The sequence below is a fragment of the Orcinus orca genome, chromosome 11, assembly GCF_937001465.1.
Source record: "Orcinus orca chromosome 11, mOrcOrc1.1, whole genome shotgun sequence".
NCBI lineage: Eukaryota > Metazoa > Chordata > Mammalia > Artiodactyla > Delphinidae > Orcinus > Orcinus orca.
In genome coordinates this window covers 25810644-25837121 of record NC_064569.1, presented here as the reverse complement: position 1 = coordinate 25837121, position 26478 = coordinate 25810644, and the positions used below count along the sequence as shown (strand labels likewise).

At 37.3% G+C, this 26478-nt stretch overlaps 1 protein-coding gene across 3 annotated transcripts in view; it reads left to right on the top strand.

The window, feature by feature from the left end:
* DENND5B (DENN domain containing 5B) overlaps positions 1-26478 on the top strand; it is a 211083-nt gene that overhangs the window by 135611 nt on the left and 48994 nt on the right. For all 3 annotated transcript variants that reach the window (XM_004270878.3, XM_004270879.3, XM_049694507.1), the window contains 5 exons: positions 1465-1652; positions 7668-8204; positions 10878-11109; positions 15511-15661; positions 25830-25923. In XM_004270878.3, the coding sequence (XP_004270926.1) occupies positions 1465-1652; positions 7668-8204; positions 10878-11109; positions 15511-15661; positions 25830-25923 (1202 nt within the window). The remainder of the gene's footprint in view (positions 1-1464; positions 1653-7667; positions 8205-10877; positions 11110-15510; positions 15662-25829; positions 25924-26478) is intronic.

Sequence of the window (26478 nt, the reverse complement as noted above, 5' to 3'; positions counted from 1 at the left end):
TGATTCATGACCAAAATCCCATTGTAGACTATTAAAGATAGTCATTTACAGATTATAAAACAACACAAGAAAAAATTTTAATGGAAAACATCCTGCTTTTGCGTGGTTGGGTGTTCTTTGAGTTTGATATGAACCAAGTAGCATCGGATCATTTCCCTTAACCTTTTTAAAAAGACTTCCCCAGAGTCTTACTCCCCCAGATTTTACTGTATTTGTGCACAATAAATCCTGTGAGAGAATTATTACAATTCCACAGTATCCATTCTGAAAACCAAACTTCTTTTGGAAACTCATTTATCGGCAAAATCAGATCTGAACCAAAGTGACCCTATTTAAGTTCTTTGAGTATATTGGGACACTCATATAGTTTGCTGCAGAAACATTAATGTATTTGATTATAGGGTGCTGCCCTGGATATTTCAAGTATGTGTGGTATGCACAATATTACCTTTCTAAATTAAAAAAGAGAAAATCTGAATTCTGAAACACGTCTGCCTCTGAAGGTTTTTTTTTTTTTTTTTTGCGGTATGCGTAGCATCGGCAGGCAGACTCTCAACCACTGCGCCACCAGGGAAGCCCTGCCTCTGAAGGTTTAAATAGGGATATAGACATATGTATGTATAGCATCCATGGCAGAGTGGTTTTAGAGGGCACTTTATTTGTAGCTATGTGAGTTGATGAATGTTAACTAAACTTATTGTGGTAATTTATTTTGCTGTTTATATATATATCAAATCATCATGTTGTACATCAAATGTTATATGTCAATTATATTTCAATAAAACTGGGGGTGGGGTGAGAAGGCACTTTAATACTGTGGACAGTTTTTAGTTTTGATAAATTAGTTCATGTAAACAAAACACAACAAAAAAACCAACCTCTAATTTTCTGGTAGCTTTCACTTTGTCCCTAGATTTGAGTTGGAGGTTAATGTAGGAAGTGTGACTATGAATGCATAGATCTGTTGACTTCTTGTACCCACAAAATGAAGGCTAAAATAAATATAATAAGGATACCTATAGGCTATAGCCATGATCATTTATACAAGAAAAACAGAGCCTCTGAATTGAGGATTGCATAGATATACATGTATATAAAAAGTGATCAGGAGCAATATTCTTACACATTTTCAATGGGAGAAGTGCCAAGAGCAATTTTATTAGTTCTTATTTGCTTTGCATTTTGAGGGAACGTCAATACACATACCAGTGTTTTCAGAAGCAAAAAGCTTAATGATGTTTCCCACCTACTCATACCCCCTTAAAACCATTCAATGAAACCATTTAACTCTTTAATTATGGTGGAATAGAGCTGACCTCTTTTCTGCATGGTCATGAAGAAACATTTTACTTATTTATTAGCACACGAATTTTTTCTGGAAATTCATATTTTCAAGCTTAATGCAGTGATTATGTTTTGACTTGTAATCTTCCCTACCATTTTTGTTGTTGCTGTTCTGTACAGATTATCAACGCCTGATGACTGTGGCGGAAGGCATCACCACACTTCTGTTCCCATTTCAGTGGCAGCATGTTTATGTGCCCATCCTCCCTGCTTCTCTGCTACATTTTCTTGATGCTCCTGTCCCTTATCTGATGGGCCTTCAGTCAAAAGAAGGAACTGACCGTTCTAAGCTAGAACTTCCTCAAGAGGTAAAAACTTACAGTGAACGATGAAGCACTTGCTGTTGTTGATTTAGGTCAAGCCCACTTTTGTTAGATAGCATTGTCTTTGTCTGAACTGAGTCTCTGGCTATTCTGCATCTTCCAAGTAGGTCTAGGGCAGAGGCTCAGCCATAGAATGCAGATCCTGATTCCTGATGATTATTATATGACATAGTCATTAATTAAACATGGATCAAAACAGGACAGTGGCAAATTTTCACAGCTGTAAATTTGTGAAGATGGAGCAGTAGTAGTATTATCTAGGAGCTTTATTATTTTAATAACATTTCTTTTTCCCTATTCCTGTTATAAATTTTGTTTTTAAGTGGTACAGCCCAATTTTAACATCCTTCAAATTATTGTATTAATTGAGGTGAATTTGATTCTTGACCTCTACCAAATGAAAAGTAACATCTTTCAGCAAGCTAGGGATCATGGAAATATTAAATACTTTAGCAGTCTGTTTTCAGACGTAAGGCCAGTTATCAGCTTTTTCTAAATGTTAGCTTAGCTCTCTGGTTGAGATAAAAATTCTAACCCTTAGCTTTTAGTCTACCTTAAGATTACTGTGCTTTCTGTGTGCTATATTTTCAAATGTTGTTTCAGAAGAAAATAAACAGGAATTCTTGAAAGCATTTTGAATCTAATTTTTAGCTGTTGTTAATGGTACTCAGAATTGAAATGTAAAGCCTTTGAATTGAAATATTGATGAGAGTGCCATGGCCTATTAAAAAACATAAAATGGTTAATTACATTATATTATTCGCTATTTAATTAGCACCTTTCTTAATAAAATCTTTCATGCTGTGCTTCACTCTTTTTTGTTCTTATTACCCATAGAGATTCTCATTTTAATAAATGAATTTAAAATAACACACTAAGCCACGGACGTTATACCCAGTAATGATTCTTGTAATCATCCACTGCTTACTTTATTCTAATGAATGTTTCCCTACGAAAATTAACATTTTTGTTCAGGGGCAAATAGCTTGATTCAGATCATATAAAATACACATGCAAACTGTTTTGCTCTTTTTTGAGCTTGTGCACGTTCTCTGCTTCTCCCTCTCTCTTATACCTCTTTTTTCTAATACCTGAACTCTCATTTTCTCTTTTATTAAATTAATCTAAGTATCTTGTTAGTTCAAAGAAGTAAGTCCTTTAAATTTTTAAGGAAAAAGAAATAGACTAGCCAAATGCATTTTGTTTTCTTTCTTTTTTTTTTTGGCGGTACGCGGGCCTCTCACTGCTGTGGCCTCTCCCGCTGCGGAGCACAGGCTCCGGACGCGCAGGTTCAGCGGCCATGGCCCACGGGCCCAGCCACTCCGCGGCACGTGGGATCCTCCCGGACCGGGGCACGAACCCGCGTCCCCTGCATCGGCAGGCGGACTCTCAACCACTGCGCCACCAGGGAAGCCCATGCATTTTGTTTTAAAGACTTAAACAGTGACATGTTTTAGCTTCTTGTTGAGTAACTGGTCTCTTTGCATGTTAATTAAATGATATATTTTTAGACACATAAATATTATCTTTCCATTTTTGCATGAGTAATAATTGTTGAGCAATTTTAAATGCCACCTTGATGTATTTGTCAGGAAATCTTTCTGTCTCTATGCCTGTGTGTATACTCTGACTCTAAAAATAAACAAACTTAAAAATTCTGAAAGCTGTTACAGTAATGTCCGTGATTTTCTAATTTTTCATTCACTAAACCAACACTATTTAATAAATATACATACTCATGTATTCATAGAGTAGAATAATAAGAAATAACCTGAATCAGCTGTGAAAATAACACTGCTTCTGTATAGAAAGTATTCATTAGAGCATTACTGTTTTATAATAAAAGGCTAATAGCATATCACTTTGCTCTGGTTTCATTTTACAATGAGATGAAAGAATCTACTCCACAGAATTTGGAGGAGGAAGTGGGTATAAAAATAGTCATTTTAAAAAAGTGACTGGTAATACCCTCCCTTGCTTTGAAAACTGTAAAATATACTAATAGCTAAAAATAGTGAGAGGGCTTCTTAGAATAGTTGTGAAAATAAGTTTACAAAATGATTATTTTAAGAAGACATGATTTTAGTTGTTAGCTAACTAATGTAACTACATAGACTTATAATTAACTACCCACTCACTTGCCCCATGATTCCAAAATGACAGGCACAGGTAGCGATTTGTTATATAGTTTTGGTCGGGGGAGCGGGGGAGAGTGATGGTGGAAGGATGTGGCACTGGGGATTAGTTGCATAGACTGTACCTCATTTTCTACCATTCTTGCTCATCTTTACACTGAACGGTAGACAAATCTAGGGAAAAACTGAAACAGCATTGCTTTTCTACTTTCTTTTTGTCATATCTTGCCCTAAAATTTTATGAAAATGTTAAATGTGCCCCTCTGGCTTACCCTTATACCAGCTTAACTTCAGCTATTGAGAAACCGGGACTCTTACCAAACATGAAGAGGGCTGTCCTGGACTCACATCCCTGGATACTTCTTCCTCTTGCCTATATTTTTAAGGTTCCACAAAATGACAATGTCATTAAGCCTTATTCATTCATTCATCAAACAGTTGTATCATACACTACTAGTGTACAATATACGGGGAGACATCTAGAGAAAAATGTCACCTTTAAGAGGTGATTTCTGATTTCCAAAGTAAGACATTTACAAATATCAATAACACAGGCTAAAAAAAAACGAATAAGAGGAATGAAAGAACTAAGAATATATACAGAGGAAATCAAGATGCCTTTAGGATAGGAACATGGGAAGCCTTCATGGCAGAAGAGATCATTAAGCTTCAAGTCTTTGTCGCCTACTTTTGAGGGAATGTTTGTTGTTTTTAATTGGAAGTAATTACAGATGAAGGCTTCTGGGCAGTGTTAATCAGTAAAAATATAGAAATATTTAGTTCTAGGGACTTCCCTGTTGGTCCAGTGGTTAAGACTCCGCACTCCCAATGCAGGGAGCCTGGGTTCAATCCCTGGTGGGGGAACTAGATCCCACATGCATGCCACAACTAAAAGCGCCTGCATGTCACAACGAAGTTCTCGCACGAGGCAGCGAGGATTCCGCGGGCCGCAACTAAGACCCGGTGCAGCCAAATAAATAATTAAATATTTTTTAAAAAAGAAATAGTTCTAAAACATCATAAGATTGAGATGTTGAGTATATTTTTTATTCTTGAGTTCTTACAATTTTTTTTTAATTTAATGGTATTAAAAGTGAGAAACTGACTTAGAATACTCTATTGTATGGAGTTCTTATCTGTTTTAGAAAAAGGGCTTTTTGGTTTTTCTTCAATAAATTTTTATAACACAAGTTTACATTCCCTATTTCTACTTTGTAATAATCAAAGCCCCAATTCAGGCTCCTGTAAGTCAGCATAGGAGGGTGAGAGGGACTTGCGGGAACATGAAGACAGGCCCGTAGCTGTGGTGCTGGAACATCCACCTTGCCGCACATTTTTGGCTCAGCAGTGATTACATGAGCATAACAAGCTTTAAAATTTCCCCAAATGTATCATTTTTCTCTTTTCACAGGGGAAGGAGAGGTATAGAAAAGGATAGCAGGAAGGCATTAATGAAGGATACAGTACAAAATGTAAGTGGTGAGAGGTTGCTGGTTAACATTTAGATTAGCAAGTTAGTGAATTTTTTCTTCCGTTTTTAAAGACATTGAATCATCCATTTGAATTATGGTGACCTAGTTTCTCCCTTTAAGGCTTACAGTATATCCTACTTTCTACAGACTGTAGAAACATATATAAAGATGTGGATTTAAATAAAGCTGTAATAGCACTACTGTCTTCAGTAAGATGTGACTTCAGCTCTTACTCTATATAGAGAAAACTATTGACATTGGAGATGAGGCATAATGGAGAAGAAAAAAATCCCTTAAGCTACCAGGCTGTTTGAGGGTGTGTACCTGGAACAGGTGTCAGGAAGTCACCTACCTTCTTGGGCCTCAGTTTCTTCATCTGCAGAATTAAAGGGTTGGATTCAAAGGTTATTTTAGGCTTGAAGAATCACTGTTGATTCTGTTTTTGGATGGTGGAAAATCTTGAGTTTTTATCAATCTTAATTTGGAATTTTGCTATACTTCTTGCTCATCAGTATCTAATATGAAGAACAGGGATCAAACAGAAATAACAGAGACTTCCCTGGTGGCGCAGTGGTTAGGAATCTGCCTGACATTGCAGGGGACACAGGTTCAAGCCCTAGTCCAGGAAGATCCCACATGCCGCAGGGCAACAAAGCCCCCGTGTGCCACAACTACAGAGCCCATGCACCACAACTACTGAGCCTGTGCTCTAGAGCCCGTAAGCCACAACTACTGAGGCCCGCACGCCTAGAGCCCGTGCTCCACAACAAGAGAAGCCACCACAGTGAGAAGCCCGCACACTGCAATGAAGAGTAGCCTCCCCACTCACCGCAACTAGAGAAAGCCCGGGCACCGCAATGAAGACCCAATGCGGCCAAAAATTAATTAATTATTTTTTTTAAATTTGACACTAAAAAAAAAAAAGGAGAGAATAACAGAAGCCTAATTGTTTGCTCTCCTCTTTTCATCTTACCTTGGCATTCAGGATCAGAAGACAGTATGAATTCTCTCCTTGCTGACCTGGGGGCATTGTTGAGGGGCGGGGAGATGGGGAAGCATGAGGTGAGGCTTCCTATTCTGTTTATTGACTTCACCCCATGCCTTGTGTCCAGCTACTAATCCAGTCAGGATCAGTTTTATGTGATGGACTACCTTGCCCCCCTCCTCCTCCCCAGTTTAGGAGCTTAGTTTTCCTTTACTCTGACAACCTTGTTCTGATCAAGAGGGTATGGACAGTAAAGGTAAAATACTGTTTTTGTATATACTGTCATCAAGTACCTGAGGGACAATGCAAATTTTAGGCAGGTACTTAGCCCCTTGAATTTTCTATATCTGAAAGATATTTAAAAGTCTTTTAATTCAAAATCCAAAGTGTAAACAAACTCAAAAAACATTTCCTCTTATTTCTGTCTCCTCTTTTCCTCAACTCAAAAATGTTCAAGTCAAGTCTGAGTTACCCAAGGGTTGGTCACTTACCTTTCTCTAGGCACTTGCCTCCACTGCTCTCTGCCTCCTGCTCTTCGTCCAGTGGCTTCTGAAATGGTTTTGCCATGTAAGAGGTTGAAGCTAAGTTTAGATAAAGTGAAAACTTGTGGGTTTTCTGTGGACTGGATTGCCCTTTGCCAGTTTCATTCCATTTTGGGATACTACAGCTGCTAAATTTTAGCAGTTATTGCGAATTCTACATTATAAACGGTGTTAGAGCAGTGGAATGGCATAGAAAGTTCAAGCTCAGTAAGCATTTTATTTTCCCCAGTGCCTAATTTGTAAGGTACTATGAGTCTGTGTGCTTTTACCTGTCTAAGGAAAGTCTGTTCGATGCCATGTATTACAGAGTTATATCCGGATTATAATAAACTGATGAGACCCAGGGGAAATGATTCATATGTATTAAATATATACTTATATATTCCCTCACATAGGGAAAAATGCTGGCAACAGAGATTTATTTTTAAAGAGTAAAATATTCTTAACCCTGAGAAGGTTAACATAAAAGGCAGTGCAACCTTTTCTTTATAATAGTTGATTTTGTTTATAATAGTTGGCAAGAATATTTTAGAACATAAAATTACTATAAAACCTTTGTATTTTTTAATTGATACTTTTAGCATTTTATTAAGTAAAAGTTTTTTTAATTAATTTTTTAATTGAAGTATAGTCGACTTACAATGTTGTGTTAGTTTCTGCTGTACAGCAAAGTGAATCAGCCATACATATACATATATCCACTCTCTTCTAGACTCCATTTCCATATAGGTCATTACAGAGCACCAAATAGAGTTCCCTGTGCTATACAGCAGGTTGTTATTAGTTATCTTTTATGTATAATAGTGTGTATATGTCAATCCCAATCTCCAATTTAAAAACCTTTGTATTTCTTTTTCCTCTTTCAGGCTAATTTGTGTTTTGTGGATATTGACAACAATTTTATTGAGTTGCCTGAAGAATTTCCACAGTTCCCCAATAAAGTAGATTTTATCCAGGAACTCTCTGAAATTCTTCTTCAATTTGGGATCCCTCCTGAGGGCAGCCTACATTGTAGTGAGAGTGCCACCAAGCTAAAGAATCTGGTTCTGAAAGACTTGGTCAATGACAAGAAGAATGGCAACGTCTCTGCTAATAACATTAGCATGTATGAGTTACTGAAGGGCAACGAAACCATAGCCCGCCTCCAGGCTCTAGCCAAGCGGACTGGTGTGACCATGGAAAAAATGGACCTCTCTGCCTCTTTGAGTGAAAAAGAAAAAGATTTAAAACTGCAGTGTGAAGAGGCAGAACTAAGGGACTACCAGCTCAACGTACAGCTCCGAGAGGTCTTTGCTAACCGCTTTACGCAGATGTTTGCAGATTATGAAGCGTTTGTGATTCAGACTGCTCAGGACATGGAATCTTGGCTGACCAACCGGGAACAGATGCAGAACTTTGACAAAGTAAAAAGAAGCAGAGTTTCCCTTTTCATGGTTTTTAGTGGGCTATACATTACTGATTTTGTTAACTTTTTTAAAATACAGATTTTTCCGCCTCTCCTTTCCCTTTAAGAACTCTTTTTTACCAGTATTTTATACTATATAAAATAATTTCACTGGAAAGTATAAATCAACTAGCTCATTAAGCTGCTCATTGAATTATGTATTTAATTGCCTTTAACCTTATTTTTAACTTTTCTATACTTTGAAGATGTTTGAAATGAAACTTAAATTCCATGTTTTTCAAATCTGTTAATACTGTCTCACCTTGTACGCATTTTATTTACTCATATTTTAGGATCAAGTCTAGTTAAATGAGGCCTATTCCTTTTCTAATAAATCCTTATTCTTATATTTTGTCTTCATCCTGCAATGAAGTCACAACTTCCCCATGTAAAGGTAACAGTTTACTTTCAGGAGGTAAATTTTTTTCTCATCTTAGGATCAAAAGAGAGAAAAAGGGAGGTTTTATGAGAAAAATGAGTTTTTATGACTTTAACCCTCTGTTCCTAAGATTTTGGAAAGGGAAGACAGAAAACGACACTAACTTTTGATTGTCCTGCTGAAATTGAAGCTTCTTTCTAAGGTTTACTATAGAGTATTCTTCTGCCGGTTTTTCTGGACATATCCACCAATTTTTTTTTTCTTCCAGACAAAAGCACTTAGGGGTGTGCATTAACTCTTTCAGGTCACTAGGGTATAGTTCAGTCCCTTGCCTCTGTGATTGCCAAGGCATGATATTGCTATTAGAATGAATTATGGCTTTTTGCTAAATAGTACCTTTGTATCATGAAAGACCTCTCAAAGGGGCTAATATGTTCTAAGAGGCTAATCTACAATCTTGGAGCATCTGACAAATAAGAATTAATAAAAAATTTTGTAAAGGTGGGTGGTATAAAAGATTATTTTCTGATTTCATCAGATTTTTTTAGATGAGTTATATAAACCACATTTAACAGTTAATTTCTGATGCACTTTATGTTTGAGAAAACTTCTTTAATAAATTAAGAAGCTTTCACCTCTCCAAATATGTTCTTGCTCTTAGTTTCCATTCTCATTAAGCTTAACCATTTTTCCACATTTTTTCCTAGCCAGCTTGGAACTAATCTGTGTATACTCATGATTTATCCTTGGAGCAATTCAAATTCTTATCTAAATCGAGCACTGGTGCTTTCTTCCTTCTTAATCTTTATGTAGCTTCAAACTATAAATGGAATTCTTTTTATATAACCCCTAGAGAAATGAAAGTTTCATGTTGGATTCCAGAAGGCTTGTAATCATCTCATTTTCACTAGGAAAATTTACAGGACTATCACATAGTAGTCCTGCAAGCCAAGTCTTTCCTGCCTTAAGTGATGTAGCCCACAAGGATCTAAATATCAAAAGCCAGACATTTGGTCCATTTAGGGAAAAAGGCTGTTTGCTCTGTGAAAAGTAAAATTGCTATTTATCTGTAAAATATCTTTCGAAGAGGTGAACTGTTTCTGGAGATGACTGTGAACCTTTCTTTGGTGATTCGGATTTGTGTAACTCCATCTGAACTATGGAGGCACTTAAATTGAATAAGTGGATTTCTGTAAGGAAGTTTTTCAAAGCTATCCTAAATTTCAGAATTTATTTCCTAAATAAATATGCTAGGAGGAAGCTAGTGAGTATTAAGGAGAGTAACCTTAGGTCAGAACTTATCCTTCCACCTTTCCCCTTCTGGCTTTTGCCACATTGCACCTAATCAAAAGAATGAAAAGCAAAAGTAACCCCACAGCTGAAATAGTAATCCACTTCCAAATTTTAGCTAGTGTCACATTGTGGCTAGAATTCCTCTACACACATGGACCTGAAGAGCCAAAGGAAGAAAATGAACCCTTTGAATTAGAAACTGATTACAATTTACTGAACGCGTTCCATGCAAGCAGAAAGGCTGGTAACAGGACCATGTGGCTGGTTGTACATGTTTTCCAAAGGCTTGGCTTGCTTTGGATGGTTTTTCAGGCAGTGCTTTTTTTAGTTGTTAAGGCCCAAACTATTCTTTCAGCACAGGTCTGGATGGAGTTTGATCTTTAACTAATACTCATCCATCAGTTTTTAACTGGGGGCCCTAGGAAAACATCCCCCTGAACCAAAGATTTTACCCATAAGCACAGATTCCACGTTGTTGGATTTTTTAAGGTTATTGCTTATGTATATCTTATTATTGTATCAGTTAATCACCTCGATGCCTTATGACTTGGAGGTATTTGGCACAGGCTAGGAATAGAGAGCAGAAGAAATTACAGCTCACTGGGGAAAGGGGTCAAATTTAATGGTAAGTGAAGAGAATGATTGATGATCATGTAGCAACTGATCCACCATCTTTCATTAATGATGCCCTTTTTTCTGCATAATGGTCATGAGGACCAGAACGTAAATCAATTTTGAAAGGTGGGATCAGTGCTGAAGAACTAAGTGACCTAAATTCTATGACTTTAGAAGATAGGAAGAAAAAGTGGAGTTTTAAGGATTTTTAAATTTCAAGCATCAGTTTTGTGTGTTATAAGATTGTGAAAAGGAATGATCTTAGCAACCGATAAGTTTTGGATTTATCATGTAGTATTGAGATGGTCTCTTTGCACTAATAATTGCCTAATTATCTCATTACAGGCTTCCTTTCTGTCTGACCAGCCTGAACCTTACCTGCCATTTCTTTCACGCTTCATTGAAACACAGATGTTTGCCACCTTTATTGATAATAAAATTATGTCTCAGTGGGAAGAGAAGGATCCTTTGCTTCGAGTCTTTGACTCTCGGATTGAGAAGATAAGACTGTATAATGTAAGGGCACCCACCTTGAGGACATCTATATATCAGAAATGCAGCACTTTAAAAGAAGCAGGTACATTTGTTATGCCTTTTAAAATTAACTTAAAATCCACGATCATATCTTTTTACACATCGTTGGCCTTATAAACCACAGAATTAATTTTCAATGTTAGACTTCTTGGTTAACCCTTGTACTGTATCAAGAGATGCTTTCTATCGTTTTGTTTCCTTCTGTTTTGTGAGCTAATGTCTGTCCTGTTCCTGCTTGACATTCCTCTTCCCTCAGAAGATGAAAAACAATAACAAATTGAATAGAATACAACTGTAAGGTTGCTGTGGAACTGTTAATTTCTGTCTTGCTGCTTATTTTGCCTTTTTGCTTTTTACCTATTCTCTCTTCATCCAAGGAAAAATAAGTATTAATTTGAAATAGTAAATTTGAGTTGCTGCCTAATTTATATAACTAAAACAGTATATTTACTTCAGTGGTACCATTAATTAAAATAGCTTCATTTACTGAAATTAAATCTCTAGATTCTTGTATTCAAATTAGAGGTTCCCAACCCTGACATTAGTTTTTTCTCTCAGAGAATTATGAGTCTTGGCCAATCTTGTCTGGCAGTGTGATATAGTCCGTTAAATAAATAGTCATATTAATAGTCAGTGTTTACTGAGTACATACTATGTGAGGGACATAATACCAGCTGTTTTACATGCATTTTGACATTTGATCTTAATAATGAGGGGGTATAGACACATTTTATTGTCTGTTTTATTGCTGTCATCATCTTACAGTTGAGAAAACTGAGAGGTTAAGTAACTTGCTGTGATTGCATAGCTTGTGGTTGGTAGAGCCCTGATTTGGACCAGAGTTTGACTGATTCTAGCCCCTGGAGTCTCACTACCACATTAGCTGTTCATTCAATAAATGAACATGTAAAATGTACCAGTCCACACAACTTTATACATTTATACCTGGTTCCTAACTCTTTCTGTGCCAAATAAAGTGATATCTATCACTTGAGTGCCCCTTCCTTTTATTTCTTCCCCTTCGTGTAGAAGTTATTTGAGAGCAATTTTTTTTTTCCAGAGCAAAAAGGGGCAGCAAATGTGGATTTTCTTTGCTCTGCCTCTGTTGCTTGCCTTTCTCACTTTATTTTAAATAGATCAAAGTTACAGGAGTGGTGATGCTGTAGTTGTAGCATATTTTAAGGGAAGAAGTATATAAATGATGTCTCTTGTGTAGCCTTAGAGGTTTCTGATGACTCGCTGAAACATCATTCTGTTGTATCCCACCTATGAGGATAGATCCTTGGAGCCCCTTTAGGAAGTGACAATTGTTTCTGTGTTTCTAGAAGTTGAGGGAGTAGAGTGAATGAAATTGTCTATGCCTATTCAGAGAATAGTATGACTTTCAGTGCTTTAATAGCCATGTAAATAGTGTAATGCCTTGTTGAGCAAATTTTATTCTTCCCTTCCTGACAGAATTTTTTAAATGAAGTTAAGTGCTGATTGCTATATTTGTGTGCTTGTAGAAAATCTTTTCAATTAAAATAGATTTTCTATCAGCCTCTCAGAGTTTTATACTCCTACTGTCATTGCAGAAATTATATAAACTGTTGAAGATGTACCATTATAGCTTATATATGAAGTCCTTTTATTTTATGATGCTATGAAAAAAGCATTGACAAACAGACAATATGTACCTAAAACACTTCTTTACTGCTTTTATATTAAAAGATCTTTAAGAACAACAACAACAAAAACGTACCATTACAGGTTTAATATATATGAAAAAGAGATTAGGCTAAATTAGGAATAGTCTCCCAGGAACTTAATTTATCAAAGACTTTCTTAAAAAGTAAAAGGAGGGCTTCCCTTGTGGCGCAGTAGTTAAGAATCCACCTGCCAATGCAGGGGACACGGGTTTGAACCCTGGTCCAGGAAGATCCCACATGCCGCGGAGCAACTAAGCCTGTGCACCACAACTACTGAGCCTGCGCTCTAGAGGCCATGAGCCACAACTACTGAGCCCGTGTGCCACAACTACTGAAGCCCATGTGCCACAACTACTGAAGCCCACATGCCTAGAGCCCATGCTCCACAATAAGAGAAGCCACTGCAATGAGAAGCCCGTGCACCATAATGAAGAGTAGCCCCCACTCGCTGCAACTAGAGAAAGCCCGGGCGCAGCAACGAAGACCCAACGCAGCCAAAGATAAAAATAAAAATGAATAAATAAATTTATTTTTTAAAAAAGTAAAAGGAGGCAGTCAGCTGTAACTATGTCTCACAGATGGTGCAGTTATTTCTTTTATCAGGTAAAATTGTCTCCTCCCCACCCTCACCCACAACAGAAACTAGGATTTTTTGGTTGACATTGGATTTTATTGTGTATCTTGTTTTTTTTTTTCTGTCCTTTGTTGTGTTGCTTTTGTTTCTGTTTTGCCTCTAACTAAAAAGAATTTTGATTTGCAGGTGAACTCTTTAGGCAGAGGCTATCTGCTGCTGATATTGTGGCACCAGAACCTCATGATTTCTGTGCAGAAAGACACCAAGTTGCTAGTAACGCAGAGTTTTCTTATTCCTTACTGATCACAGAAAATGAGTTTTGGCACAAACCCTTGAAAGTCTAACAACAGCCCCATGATCTCTCGAAGCAGGCATTTAATAATTTCTGAATGTTCAGTATTCACTGATGATACAATCACTGAAAAGTAGCATTGTGTTATGCTCCCTATGGCAATCTTATAAACCCTAGAGTAATTCATTGTGAATCATGATTTTTGTTTTTACAGAGCTTCCGAACTAAAGGAGAATAACTCAATATCAGATGGATTTTTTTCTGTCATTTTAAATCCAATGGAAAAACTGAAGCTACTTTTCCTTTTTTCCTTTTGTGAGAACAGAAGCACTTTTTGGCAGAGATGGAATTCTGTACTATTTCATGGAACATAAAATTGTCAGGGACTTCAGAGAATTCCATGCCATGAATCTAAGCATTATTTCTCTAACCATCTGTTAATTGTGTTTTATAAATATTAGGAAGCATTAAGAGTATAGATACGGTTGTGGAGAGTCAGGGGGCATCATTGAAAATTAAATATCATTTCACATTAAAACATGACATCCTTTTGCCCAGCCTAGAACATATGGACTATGTTTCACGAGAAGTTACAAGTTACACATTAAAAATAAAATGAAATTCAAAAAGTTGTGGATAAATTCATATGAGTTATAAAGAAAAATTAGGGAAGCTTAAAACAGATATCTAACATTTTGAAGTTTAGGGTAATAATGCCTTCTGCACACATGCCTTAATGTTGCAAATGCAAACAACTGGCTAGGAGGCATCCATCTCACATAAGATGGTCTTAAGCAGCTCCATTTGACAAGAGTGAAATGTGTCATGGACAGACCCCTCCCCATCCAAAACAGAAATTTTTCTAGAGTATATATGGGGAAGAACCAGCAATACTCAATCTGCTGGTATTGAGTGGGGCAAAATAAACTGATTCTATGAAATATTTGTAAAAATACCTGTTTACTTCTCTCAAATCCCAAGATTGGCAGTTCCCATGGTGTGTTCTGTTTATCACACAACCACACTTACTGCTTGTTCTCCTTGCAGTAATCTCTAGTCAAGGGATGGGAGACCTAATCTTGCTTCACAAGTATTATATTTTTTCTTGAAAATTCAGTTGATAAAGGCATTTAAGATCAGATTTTTTACCAGAGAAATAGTTCAGTTTCCTGGGCCTTTGAAACATCTCTCAACTTTATGTGGTTTTAAAATAGAAATGTTGAGTAATTCCTATTTTTTAACTCTGGCCTATTTTATTCTTCAAAAGGCAGCTTCTTATCCCCTGGACATTTTCTAAATGCCTGCTTATTTTATTTTTCTCTGCGTTATGCCTTTTGATCTAATAAACACTCCTAAATGACTCCTACTAATGAGAATGTGTTGCTAAAAGTGAGGTGATAAACTTTACACAGTTCCTTGTTTTTACAAATGGAGAAGCATGAATATTTAATGGATCTTTGCACAAAGAAATAAAGTAACATAAGGCTACAGTGCTTGCTTTTTTCTTCCCTTTGTCTTTCAGCTCAAGGAAAATATTTTATTTGCCATCATTTTCTTTAATGTTGTACTTAGAACCATATTTTCATTAAGAATATTGGATTTCCCACTTAAGGGAAACTGTTTCAATACTAAATTATAGATGTTTTTTAACCCCGCTGCCCTGCTTTTGACAAATGCAGAAAATAGTATGAAAATGAATTATCTAGTATTTACTTAAAACTAACCTTTTTATACTTAACATTATACGTGATTTCTGAAGAGCTTTTGTAAAAATCTATTTCAGACTATCAGAAAGGTCGAGTTTCTTGTCACTGCATGAATGGAGGAAGCATTATTTTTTAAGGTTTAGCCAATGAAATGTCTCTAATATGTTATGAATTTAATTTATAGCCCAGTCAATTGAGCAGCGACTGATGAAAATGGATCACACTGCAATCCACCCACATCTACTTGATATGAAAATTGGTCAAGGCAAATATGAGCAAGGGTTCTTTCCAAAGTTACAGTCTGATGTCTTGGCAACAGGACCAGCTAATAACAAGTAAGCATGTTCTTCACTTGAGTAGTTGGTTGAAGGAGTGAATGAAGGGCGCAGTGCTCTAATGGGGAATGCTTAACTGTTAAACATTTTATCAGTCATTACTTTTTCAAAGACCAAATTAATCTGCTTGAAATATGAATTGACACTCAATGAGTATTTGACTTTTAATTCCATCATGTAAGAAAATCCAAAGCCTAGATATCTTTCTCTTGTTGAAGTAATGTGCACTTGGGAATAGTTTCATTTTAAATGACTGTGTTTTAAATATAATGCTAATACTGTCTAATGGAATTAGAAAAGTTATGCCTTCACTGTCTGTATTAGTTTCCTAGGACTGCTGTAACAAAGTACTATAAACTTGGTGGCTTAAAACAAGAGAAATTTATTCTTTCATAGTTCTGGAAGCTAGAAGTCCAAAATCAAGGTATTGGCAGCGCCATACTGCCTCCAAAGCCTGTAGGAAAGGACCCTTCCTTGCCCCTTCCCACTTCTGGTAGCCCCAGGCATTGTTTGTCTTACAGGAGCATAACTCAGTCTCTGCCTTCTCTTCACAAGGCTGCCATCCCTCTGTGTCTGCTCTCCTCTTATAAGGACACAGTTATGTTGGATTAGGGCCCACCCTAAATGCCCTCATCTTAACTTGATTACACGTGCAAAGATCCTCTTTCCAAATAAGGTGATATCCACAGGTGTTGGGATTAAGACTTCAGCATATCTTGGGGCTTCCCTGGTGGCTCAGTGGTTAAGAATCCGCCTGCCAATGCAGTGGACACTGGTTCAAGCCCTGGTCCGGGAAGATCCCACATGCCGCGGAGCAACTAAGCCCATGCGCCAGAACTACGGAGCCTGTGCTCTAGAGCTCATGAGCCACAATTACTGAGCCCACGTGCCACAGCTGCTGAAGCCCATGTGCCTAGAGCCCGTGCTCCGCAACAAGAGAAACCACCACAATGAGAAGCCCGCACACCGCAATGAAGAGTAGCTCCCTCTCGCCGCAACTAGAGAAAGCCCGTGTGCAGGAATGAAGACCCAACGCAGCCAAAATTAATTAATTAATTAATTTTTAAAAAAAGACTTCAGCTTATCTTTTAGGGAGACACAATTCAACCCATGACACCATTCTGTACTTTTAAGTATCAAGTGCAGAAATTACAAAACAACCAAAAATAAAGGTAAACCATAACATTTTTTATGGTAGATGATTCCACTCAGAAAATATCTGAATATGGTTAGAATTGAGAAGTTATTTGGATTTAGGGGAATTCTTGATTTTAGCTGAACACAAGAATGTAATAAAGAAGGATTTTACAAGAAAAGAACTCAAAGGAGAGTATTAATGGGGAATATGGTAAGTTGGAAAGAAGCCTTTGAATTGGAAATCAGCAGTTCTGGAATTTAGTTCATTCCTGACCACTAACCAGCTTAGGATCCTTGGACAGCTTGGAATCACTTGCCCCTTTTCTCATTTAATAACATTCTATAACATCTGTGATTTTATTAAAGAGGCTCAGAGAAGGAAAGGGAGGAGCCAGGCAGTGGCCAACAAATGAGATAGAAGACTGTGGTAGAGATTGGGTGTATAAAATGGAAGTGGCGTTGAGCCAGAAGGCAAGTAGAGAATCAGTGAGGGGAATAAGACAGGTGGAATTATGCCTTTTAACCTAAATGGCCCAATCTAAATAATAATATGCAAGTTCTTGAAAGATGGCTTTAAAGTATGCTGTTTCTGTCTAACATATGATCTGCTGAGCTACATGTTGGGGAAGTTTTGGTACTTAACCTCTTTATTTCCCGTAATGATTGTCATGATTTTATTGGTCAGGAAAAAAGAAAACTTAGTAAATTATCTTTATCATATGTGATGGTAATGCTTGGTTTAATTTATTAAACACTATACTAAGCTAAGTATTGTGCTACTTGGAGTTTCTTGGGCTGCATATATATGTGGTAATATTTGTATATCTTGTGTTTGTATAGTTACTGTCCTATTTTTAATAACCTAAAGGAATGAAACCCTTACCATTTTCCCAGCTAAAGGTGTTCCTTTAAATGTGTTTCTGAAATGTGTCAAAATTACTGATTCATTTAGGTCTACACGTGAGAAAACTACAGTGATAGCAAACACATCAAAGGAAAAAAGATGATGTATATGAATTAAGGAAAACAGTTACAGTACTATATACATTGCTGTTTCCTTTGCTTTCAGAGTCTAGTACTGGCATACCTCAGAGATATTATGGTTTTGTTTCCAGACCACCACCGTAAAGTGAATATAGCAATAAAGCAAGAAGTTTTTGGTTTCCCAGTGCATATAAAAGTTATGTTTACGCTATGCTGTTGTCTATTAAGTGTAGAATAACATTATGTCTATTTTTTTTTACATATACATATCTTAAAATACTTTATTGCTAAAAAACGCTAGCTGTCATCTGACAACACAGGGTTGCCACAAACTTTCAATCTGTAAAAAATGCAGTATCTTTGAAGTGCAATAAAATGAGGTGTGCTTGTGTGTATCATTATAAATATCTGCCCCTTTTGAGATCTCAGTCAAAAAATTTGGAAATTTTCATCACTGCTTCACTTAAAGTAATTATCCTTCCTTGTAACCCATTTTTTCTGCTTTCAGAAAGCATTATCTTCCCTGCCAGTGGAGCCTTCTCCATTCCAAGAGAGTGTTGGTTGTGGAGATACTCCTGCTAATAGCTAATATTATTAAGCCAGTCTGCACTGGCGTCTCTTCTGACTGCATTAAGTACATTGCTCATTGATCCTTATTACAAGCATATCCCTACATATAAAGCCTATATTGCTTTACCCATTTTATGATTGAGTCTCAGAGACAGTCAACAGCTTGCTTCAAGGTCACATAGTAGGAAGTGGTGAAACTAGGATTCAAACCTAGGTCTGCTGATTCAGGGGCCCAAGCACTTAACCACTGTACTACATATACTGCCTGGCTCTGTTACTCTAATATAAAGGTGACGTGTGCCTTTTGTTACTTCTGGAATTGGATGTTTTGCTTTGGTAGCCCCCAAGAAATTTTGAATAGCCTAAAATATGGAACGTAAGGGAGTTTAGCAACAGCCTGTCATACCAGCCTAATGGTCTTTCAGAATGAAAGAGCCCTCAGATGCCTCACTTCTACCTCACACTGGGCTCTGTTAAGAGGGGTGGACCCGGGGCTTCCCTGGTGGCGCAGTGGTTGAGAGTCCGCCTGCCGATGAAGGGGACACGGGCTCGTGCCCTGGTCCGGGAGGGTCCCACATGCCGCAGAGCGGCTGGGCCTGTGAGCCATGGCCGCTGAGCCTGAGCGTCCGGAGCCTGTGCTCCGCAACAGGAGAGGCCACAACAGTGAGAGGCCCACATACCGGAAAAAAAAAAAAAAAAAAAAAAAAAAGAGGGGTGGACCCAAAAGAAGATAGGATAATAATTTGGGAAGCAAGATACATTCTCAGGCGCCATCTTGCTTCATGAAGAAAAGATTGAGATCAAATAGCCTAACCCCGAAGTAGTGTCATCGTTATATGTTGGTAAGAGTACACTTTTGGGTTAATGGCAGGGTTAGGATTAGAACCCAGGTCTCCTTATTCCTGGCACCACGTTCATGGTGTCTCATTCATAAAAACTGTGGAAAGGTCTGGAAAATCTTCAGTACCAGCATTCTTTTACATATTTGGAAAAGGATCACTATGCAGTAAAGTGAAAGAATTGTGGATTTTTTAAAAGCTTTATTTGATTGAACTCTTTTATTTAAATAGGTTGTTTGAACTTTAATGAAGACAGTAAAGGAGGATGATTCACTAGAAAGGCGGCCCCTCCTGTAGAAACACAAGCGTTTATGCTAAAGTCTTGGGTAGGAAGGCTGTAGAGAGAATTTAATATGCTGCTTACAAGATGGAGGTAAATAGCTAATGACTGAAAATTTTACCTTACTTACCTTAGTTAATTTACAGGGTTTCACCTTCTAGTGAAGAGCTATCCCTGCTTTTATAAACACTGAACTTAAAATGTGCTAAGAGATGTTGACCATTGTGGGGATTCAGACTTTACAGATGATTGTACTGGATACAGTGTTCTATTTTTCAGAAGTGAATGACTAGTCATCAGTTTATTCATTTTTTTCTTATGTTTATAAATTATCCTAATTTTTTGAATCAATTTGATATGAGTAGACTATTAATTTAAATGGTTTTTATTTCCTTTTGATAGCATTAGAGTGCTCATTCATTCATTTGGCAAATATTTATGGGACCCCCTACTATATGTGAGACACTGTCCTGTTCATTGGGAGTTTAGCAGTGAACAAAATAACAAAAATCCCTGCTTTCAACATGAGGACGCAAACAAAAAAACTTAATATGTAAAATAAGTAACCTGTCAGAAAGCAATAAGGTTTGTGAAGAAAAATAAAGGAAGGGAAAGGAAGTAAGGAGTGCTTAGAAGGGAAGATTTCAATTTTCAAATGCCATATTTTATTGCTTTTAATCTTATATATAATCTCCCCATTTCCACACAGAGCCCCAAGCATTACATTTTCAGCTAGATTGTAGTCTGAAAGAGAATAGATGTCAGAACTAATTACAGGGTAAAGGGATTTATAACCGTGCCTGTACAAATGGTTGATCAACTGTAAGAATTTCATACACTACTTACAAAGCAAAAGCAAATAAGCAGTCTTTAGCATTTCAGCAAATGTGGTCATCTTTGGTAAAATTATGCTTAGAAATGAGGTTTAATTATGCAAAGAATAAATTAATTACTTAACAAGACCAGGAATATGTGGACTTCATAGTAATTTTCTTAAGTAGATGCTCATTTCCCTGTTTTGAAAATAAAATTAAACTGGGTGTTTTGTCTCACAGAGTGAGATGCTAGTTATATCCTGTAAATTAATATTTATCCTTATCTTCTGTGCTTTTCCACTTTGCCTGCCAGGAGAAATGTTCATCCATGTGTATTCTGCTCCTTCCTTTATTCATTATATAAGTTTATCAGCTGGTGTTTATAATCTATTTCATATTTTTGCTATTTATTTGAACCACCTTGCCCAGTAACCCTAATTTTTTAAATCCCTGAACAAATTTTACTATCTTACACTGACTGTTTTTTGCTACAAGGCTGTTTCCAAGGCCTCCAGGTCTTTGTACATTGTGTTACTTATATTTTACCCTTCCTCTTTATTTATTATATAAGTTCATCAGCTGGTATTTATATTTTGCTTCAGAGCTGTTAAAAAAAATATTCATGACACTTGTTGAAGATGGTAAGACAGACTTTATTCAAGGCGGAGGGGCACCTTTATTCAAGGTGTAGGGACCACCGCAATGGGGTCTTGCAGTGGAGAGGGAGATTAGAGGCTTCTCTGAATACTGCATGGACAAGTGGGAATTTATCACCAAGGAGCAGAGTGGAGGTCAGCGGATAGAAAATTACTAAGAGGAAACATCATGGGTATGGGGGATTCTGACTAAACTGACCTACCAGGATTCTTGTGGAAGGCAGGCCTAGGTGATTAGACATCACCTGGGGGATGGTGGAGAATTCAGAACCTGATCAGATATCCAGAATGATCATATAATGAGAGGGGAGATGGTTTCTGCTAAACTGACTTAGCTAGGTTCTTGCTAAAAGTGAATTTTACAAAGAAGTGCACAAATGGGCTTAGGAAGGGTTAGGAGTCTGACTAAAGTTTGGTCAAGCAGAGAATCTTTGTCAGTGTCTTGATACGCTTTTTTTCTGGATCTTCCTTTTCAGTCACCCAATTCTCTTTGTATCCTTTTTACAGTCTTTTATTGATCTTTTGCTTTAGGGACATTTCCAAGGATTCTACTTCAAAGATCTGTCACTAGATCTTTGTACCTTTTTTTCCTGCTATAAACCTATTCTTTAGAAAAAAACAAACAAACACTATTTTAAGAGGGGTTACCTTCCTTTGCTACCATTTTTATAATAATTATTCAGTGTTCCTCTAAATAGCAGACTGAAACGAGATGATTCGTCAGTTTGAAACCAAAGCCATGCATAAGTTATTTAAAAAGCAACAAAAGAAGCAGCATTCTCATTTTAAGCTTTTTGTAAATTGGATACTTCATTAATAAGAAAATTTTAAATTGTGGATTGTCAGTAATGCAGTATGACTTTCGCTGAATGGCAAAAGTATAAATTCATTTCTTAACTCGTGTATAGCTCTGTGCTGTCAGGGATATACTCAACAGTAAATATTTCTAGAATAGTACAATGAATACAGTCATGGGGATGATAAGTCAAGACCTGAGAAATCTTTTTAAATAGTTTGATATATGAAGGAAACATAGGCAGAACACTCTTTGACATAAATAGCAATATTTTTTAGATCTGTCTCCTAGAGCAAAGGAAATAAAAGCGAAAATAAATAAATAAGACCTAATTAAACTTAAAAACTTTTGCATAGCAAAGGAAACCATCAACAAAACCAAAAGACAAGCTACTGAATGGGAGAAAATATTTGCAAATGATATGACCAATAAGGAATTAATATCCAACACAAATAAACAGCTCATACAACTCAACATCAAAAAAACAAACAACGCAATTAAAAAATGGGCAGGGCTTCCCTGGTGGCGCAGTGGTTGAGAGTCCGCCTGCTGATGCAGGGAACGCGGGTTCGTGCCCCGGTACGGGGGGATCCCACGTGCTGCGGAGCGGCTGGGCCCGTGGGCCGTGGCCGCTGGGCCTGCGTGTCCGGAGCCTGTGCTCCACAGCGGGAGAGGCCACAGCGGTGAGAGGCCCGCGTACCGCAAAAAAAAAAAAAAATGGGCAGAAGACCTGAATAGACATTTTTCCAAAGAAGACATACACAGATGGCCAACAGGCACAGGAAAGATGCTCAACATCATTAATCATCAAAGAAGTGCAAATTAAAACCAGAGAGGTATCAGTTCACACCTGTCAAAATGGCTGTTATCAAGAGGACCACAAATAACAAACGTTGGTGAGGATGTGGAGAAAATGGAACCCTCGTGCACTATTGGTGGGAACGTAATCAGTGAGGTCACTAAGGAAAACAGTATGGAGGTTTCTTAAAAAACTAAAAATAGAACTATTTTATAGTTCTACTGCTATATTTTATAGCATTTCCACTTCTGGGTATTTACCTGAAAAAACAGAAAACACGAATTCGAAAAGATACATGCACCCCAATTTATTTATTTTTGTTTGCATCGGGTCTTAGTTGTGGCATGCGGGATCTTTTGTTGTGGCGTGCATGCTTCTCTCTAGTTGTGGCGCACAACTATAAAAATAAATAAATGTTCATAGCAGCATTATTTATAATTGCCAAGATATGAAAGCAACCTAAGTGTCCATCAACAGATGAGGATACAGAAGATGTGATGTGTGTGTGTACACACACACACACACACACACATATACACACAATGGAATATTACTCAGCCATAAAAAAGAATGAAAGGGCTTCCCTGGTGGTGCAGTGGTTGAGAGTCCGCCTGCCTATGCAGGGGACACGGGGTCGTGCCCCGGTCTGGGAAGATCCCACATGCCACGGAGCAGCTGGACCCGTGAGCCATGGCCACTGAGCCTGCGTGTCTGGAGCCTGTGCTCCATGGCGGGAGAGGCCACAACAGTGAGAGGCCCGCATACCGCAAAAAAAAAAAAAGAATGGCAATTTGCAACAACATGGATGGACATGGAGGGTATTATGCTAAGTGAAATAAGTCAGAGAAAGACAAATAATGATATCACTTATATGTGGAATCTAAAAAATAAAACAAATTAGTGAACATAACAAAACAGAAACAGATTCACAGATACAGAGAACAAACTAGTGGTTACCAGTGGGGAGAGCAAAGCAGGGAGGGACAAGATAGGAGGAGGGAATTAAGAAGTACAAACTACTATGCACAAAATAAATGTGCTACAAGGATAATACTGTACAACACAGGAAATGTACCCGATATTTTATAATAACTGTAAATGGAATATGATATGACCTTTAAAAATTGTGACTCACTTTGGGACTTCCCTGGTGGTCCAGTGGCTAAGAATCTGCCTTCCAATTCAGGGGACATTGGTTCGATTCCTGGTCAGGGAACTAAGATCCCACGTGCCGCAGGGGAACTAAGCCCGCGCGCCACAACTAGAGAGAAGCACGCACGTCACGACGAAAGATCCCGCATGCCACAACTAAGACCCGATGCAAACTAAACTAAATAAATAAAATTTTTTAACTAAAAAAAATAATAAAAATTGTGAATCACTTTGTTGTATACCTGAAACTTGTATAATATTGTATATCAACTATACCTCAATAAAAAATTAATTGTAAATAAAAATAAAACCACCTATAATGCCATCACCATGAGATGTTAACATTTGGTTTTATGCCCTTCCATTGCATGGATCCTGATATGTGTGCATGTCCATACTTGTTTTGTTTTTTACAAAAGTAGAAAATGCTTACACAGTGTTGTATCCTGCTTTTTCATTCATTATTGTATCATGAGTACTCTCCCATATTATTGATATTCCTAGTAACTTAATTTTTTTAAATGACTATATGATGTTTCATTATATAGCACCTCCTACTGTTGAACATTTGGGTTGCTTTGAGCACATTTACTTGATTCTAAGTAACTGTTGGTTGTAAGATCTGCTATTAATTCAAAAGCTTTTTGGAAAAATTATACTTTAAACATGTATATGAAATAGTAGATTCATCCTAGTTTCAGGAACATTTAAAAACCAAAATGTGAGTCTTAGAATAATGGAAACACAGAATTGGTTATTGCATATATGCTGTGATGAACGTCTATAAACCTAAATATTAGACTGTGTCTCTGATTACATTTATTTAGGGTATATTTATAGAAGGGGCAGGTGATGTAGTTGACTCTGCAAATAAAATGGCTGAAAGACATGATACCAACCCTTCAAGCGTTTATAGTAGAGAGGATTGTATAGAAAATAGAGATAAGTAATTATAACACACTGTGATAAATGCTACAATTGGAGAGTATAAGAGGGGTAGCTAATTTAGATTTGGAAGAACCATAGAAGACTTCCTGTGTAGCATCTAAAGCTGTCTGAGAGATGAATAGAAGTTGGGAGAAAACTTCATCTTCAGAGGCTCAAAGGTGAGAGAGCTTATCCTATTGGAAGCACTGAGGTAGTTGAAGACAACTGGAGTTTTAAGGTAGAAAGGGTGATCAGCAGAGAGTTTAAGTAAGCTAAGAATTGAAGAATAGCCATTGGATTGGCAGTGAGGGCTATAAATGGCTTCAAGAGCATTTTCAGGGGAAGAAGCTGATTTGAGATGAACAAAATATCCAAAGATAAATAAGTAGAGGCCTTACATCTAAACTTTTCTTAAGAATGTTTACATGAGAAGAGTGAGGAAACAGTTTTAAATGTAACTATCGCATGTCAGCATACTTGTAAGCTGAAGGGCAATACTCAGTTGAGAGAGAAAAATTGGAGATATGGCACAGGAGGTTTCTAATGGAGCAGATTGGAGGAGGCAAGAGAGAACTTGTCAGGGATCCTGGTGGAAGCAATAGTTGTGGCCAATATACATTATACTTTGGGATTAGAAGAAAGATGAGGGGTTTGCGTGTGTGCGTCATTGAAGTAGAGAGTAGGAAGAGGGAGGCAAGGCTGGGTCATCAGTTGAGTGGAGGCTCTTGAGGATAAAGTGAGAGGTTTGGGAATGGCGAGTGAGGGAAAGTTGATAAAGGGCAGGTAAAGTGGTTCATGGTAGTCATGAGGGAGATCAATAACTAATTTGCATGGATATTTTAAAAGGAAGTGAGAGGGTAGTGCCTATCCAGGTTTGGGGTTCTGTTGGGCAGATAAGGTGGAAAAGAGAAGATCATTACAGCTACTGTGCATTTTTTAACCTTGGTTTCAACAAAGCATTGATTGTGGTGATGATTGCATATCTCTATGAATATACTAAAAACCATTGAATTGGTTACTTTAAATGGGTGAATTGTATGTATCTAAATGACATCTCAATAAAGCTGCTATATATTTTTAAAAAGAATTGATTGAAAAATAAGTATTGTTGGTCTTTGGTTTTCAACAGTACATTCTTTCTATTTTAAAGACAAGTGATCACATTTTTTTTTGTTGCGTTGTTTCTTTTAACCTACCCCTTCTGTTCTTTCAGTCGCTGGGTAAGTCGGAGTGCCACTGCACAGCGCCGGAAAGACCGCCTTCGCCAACATTCCGAGCACGTTGGGCTGGACAACGACTTGAGGGAGGTATGTGGGCTGCCCTCCCGGGATGCCTTGATGCAAGAACTGTGAACTAGGCTTACTTAGCCCAGCAGGTGTCATTGTGTAGGTTCTTTTGTGTTCTTCTAAAAGAATCGGTTCAATTTTGTTTTAAAATAGTAATCCTTTTATACTGACATAGCTGAAAGCACCTTTTTTTCCATTTTTTGTAATTTTAATACATCTAAAATAAGGCTGTAAAACAAGTCGCCCTGTGTACCACATCAAGTAAAGGCTAAGCTTAGGATACATTTTTGGTCAGTGTGTCTCCCACAGGGAAAAAAAGCTATAAGAAGCGTAGACTTTCTAAGTTTCAAGCATAATTTAAACTTAGTAAGTAAAGATACATTTGCCTGTGCTTTGTCCTTGGCTTGCTGACACCATTTTTAGGAGTGTTTTTAAATTATTTTAAATTGAGATCTTTATGCTTTATTTGTACTACTTGAAAACAAAACGGTAATTACACATTTGAATAATGATAATGATAAGTTTTTATTTTTTCTTGTGATCAAAAGAAAATACAGTCAGAAGATCCGTTAACTA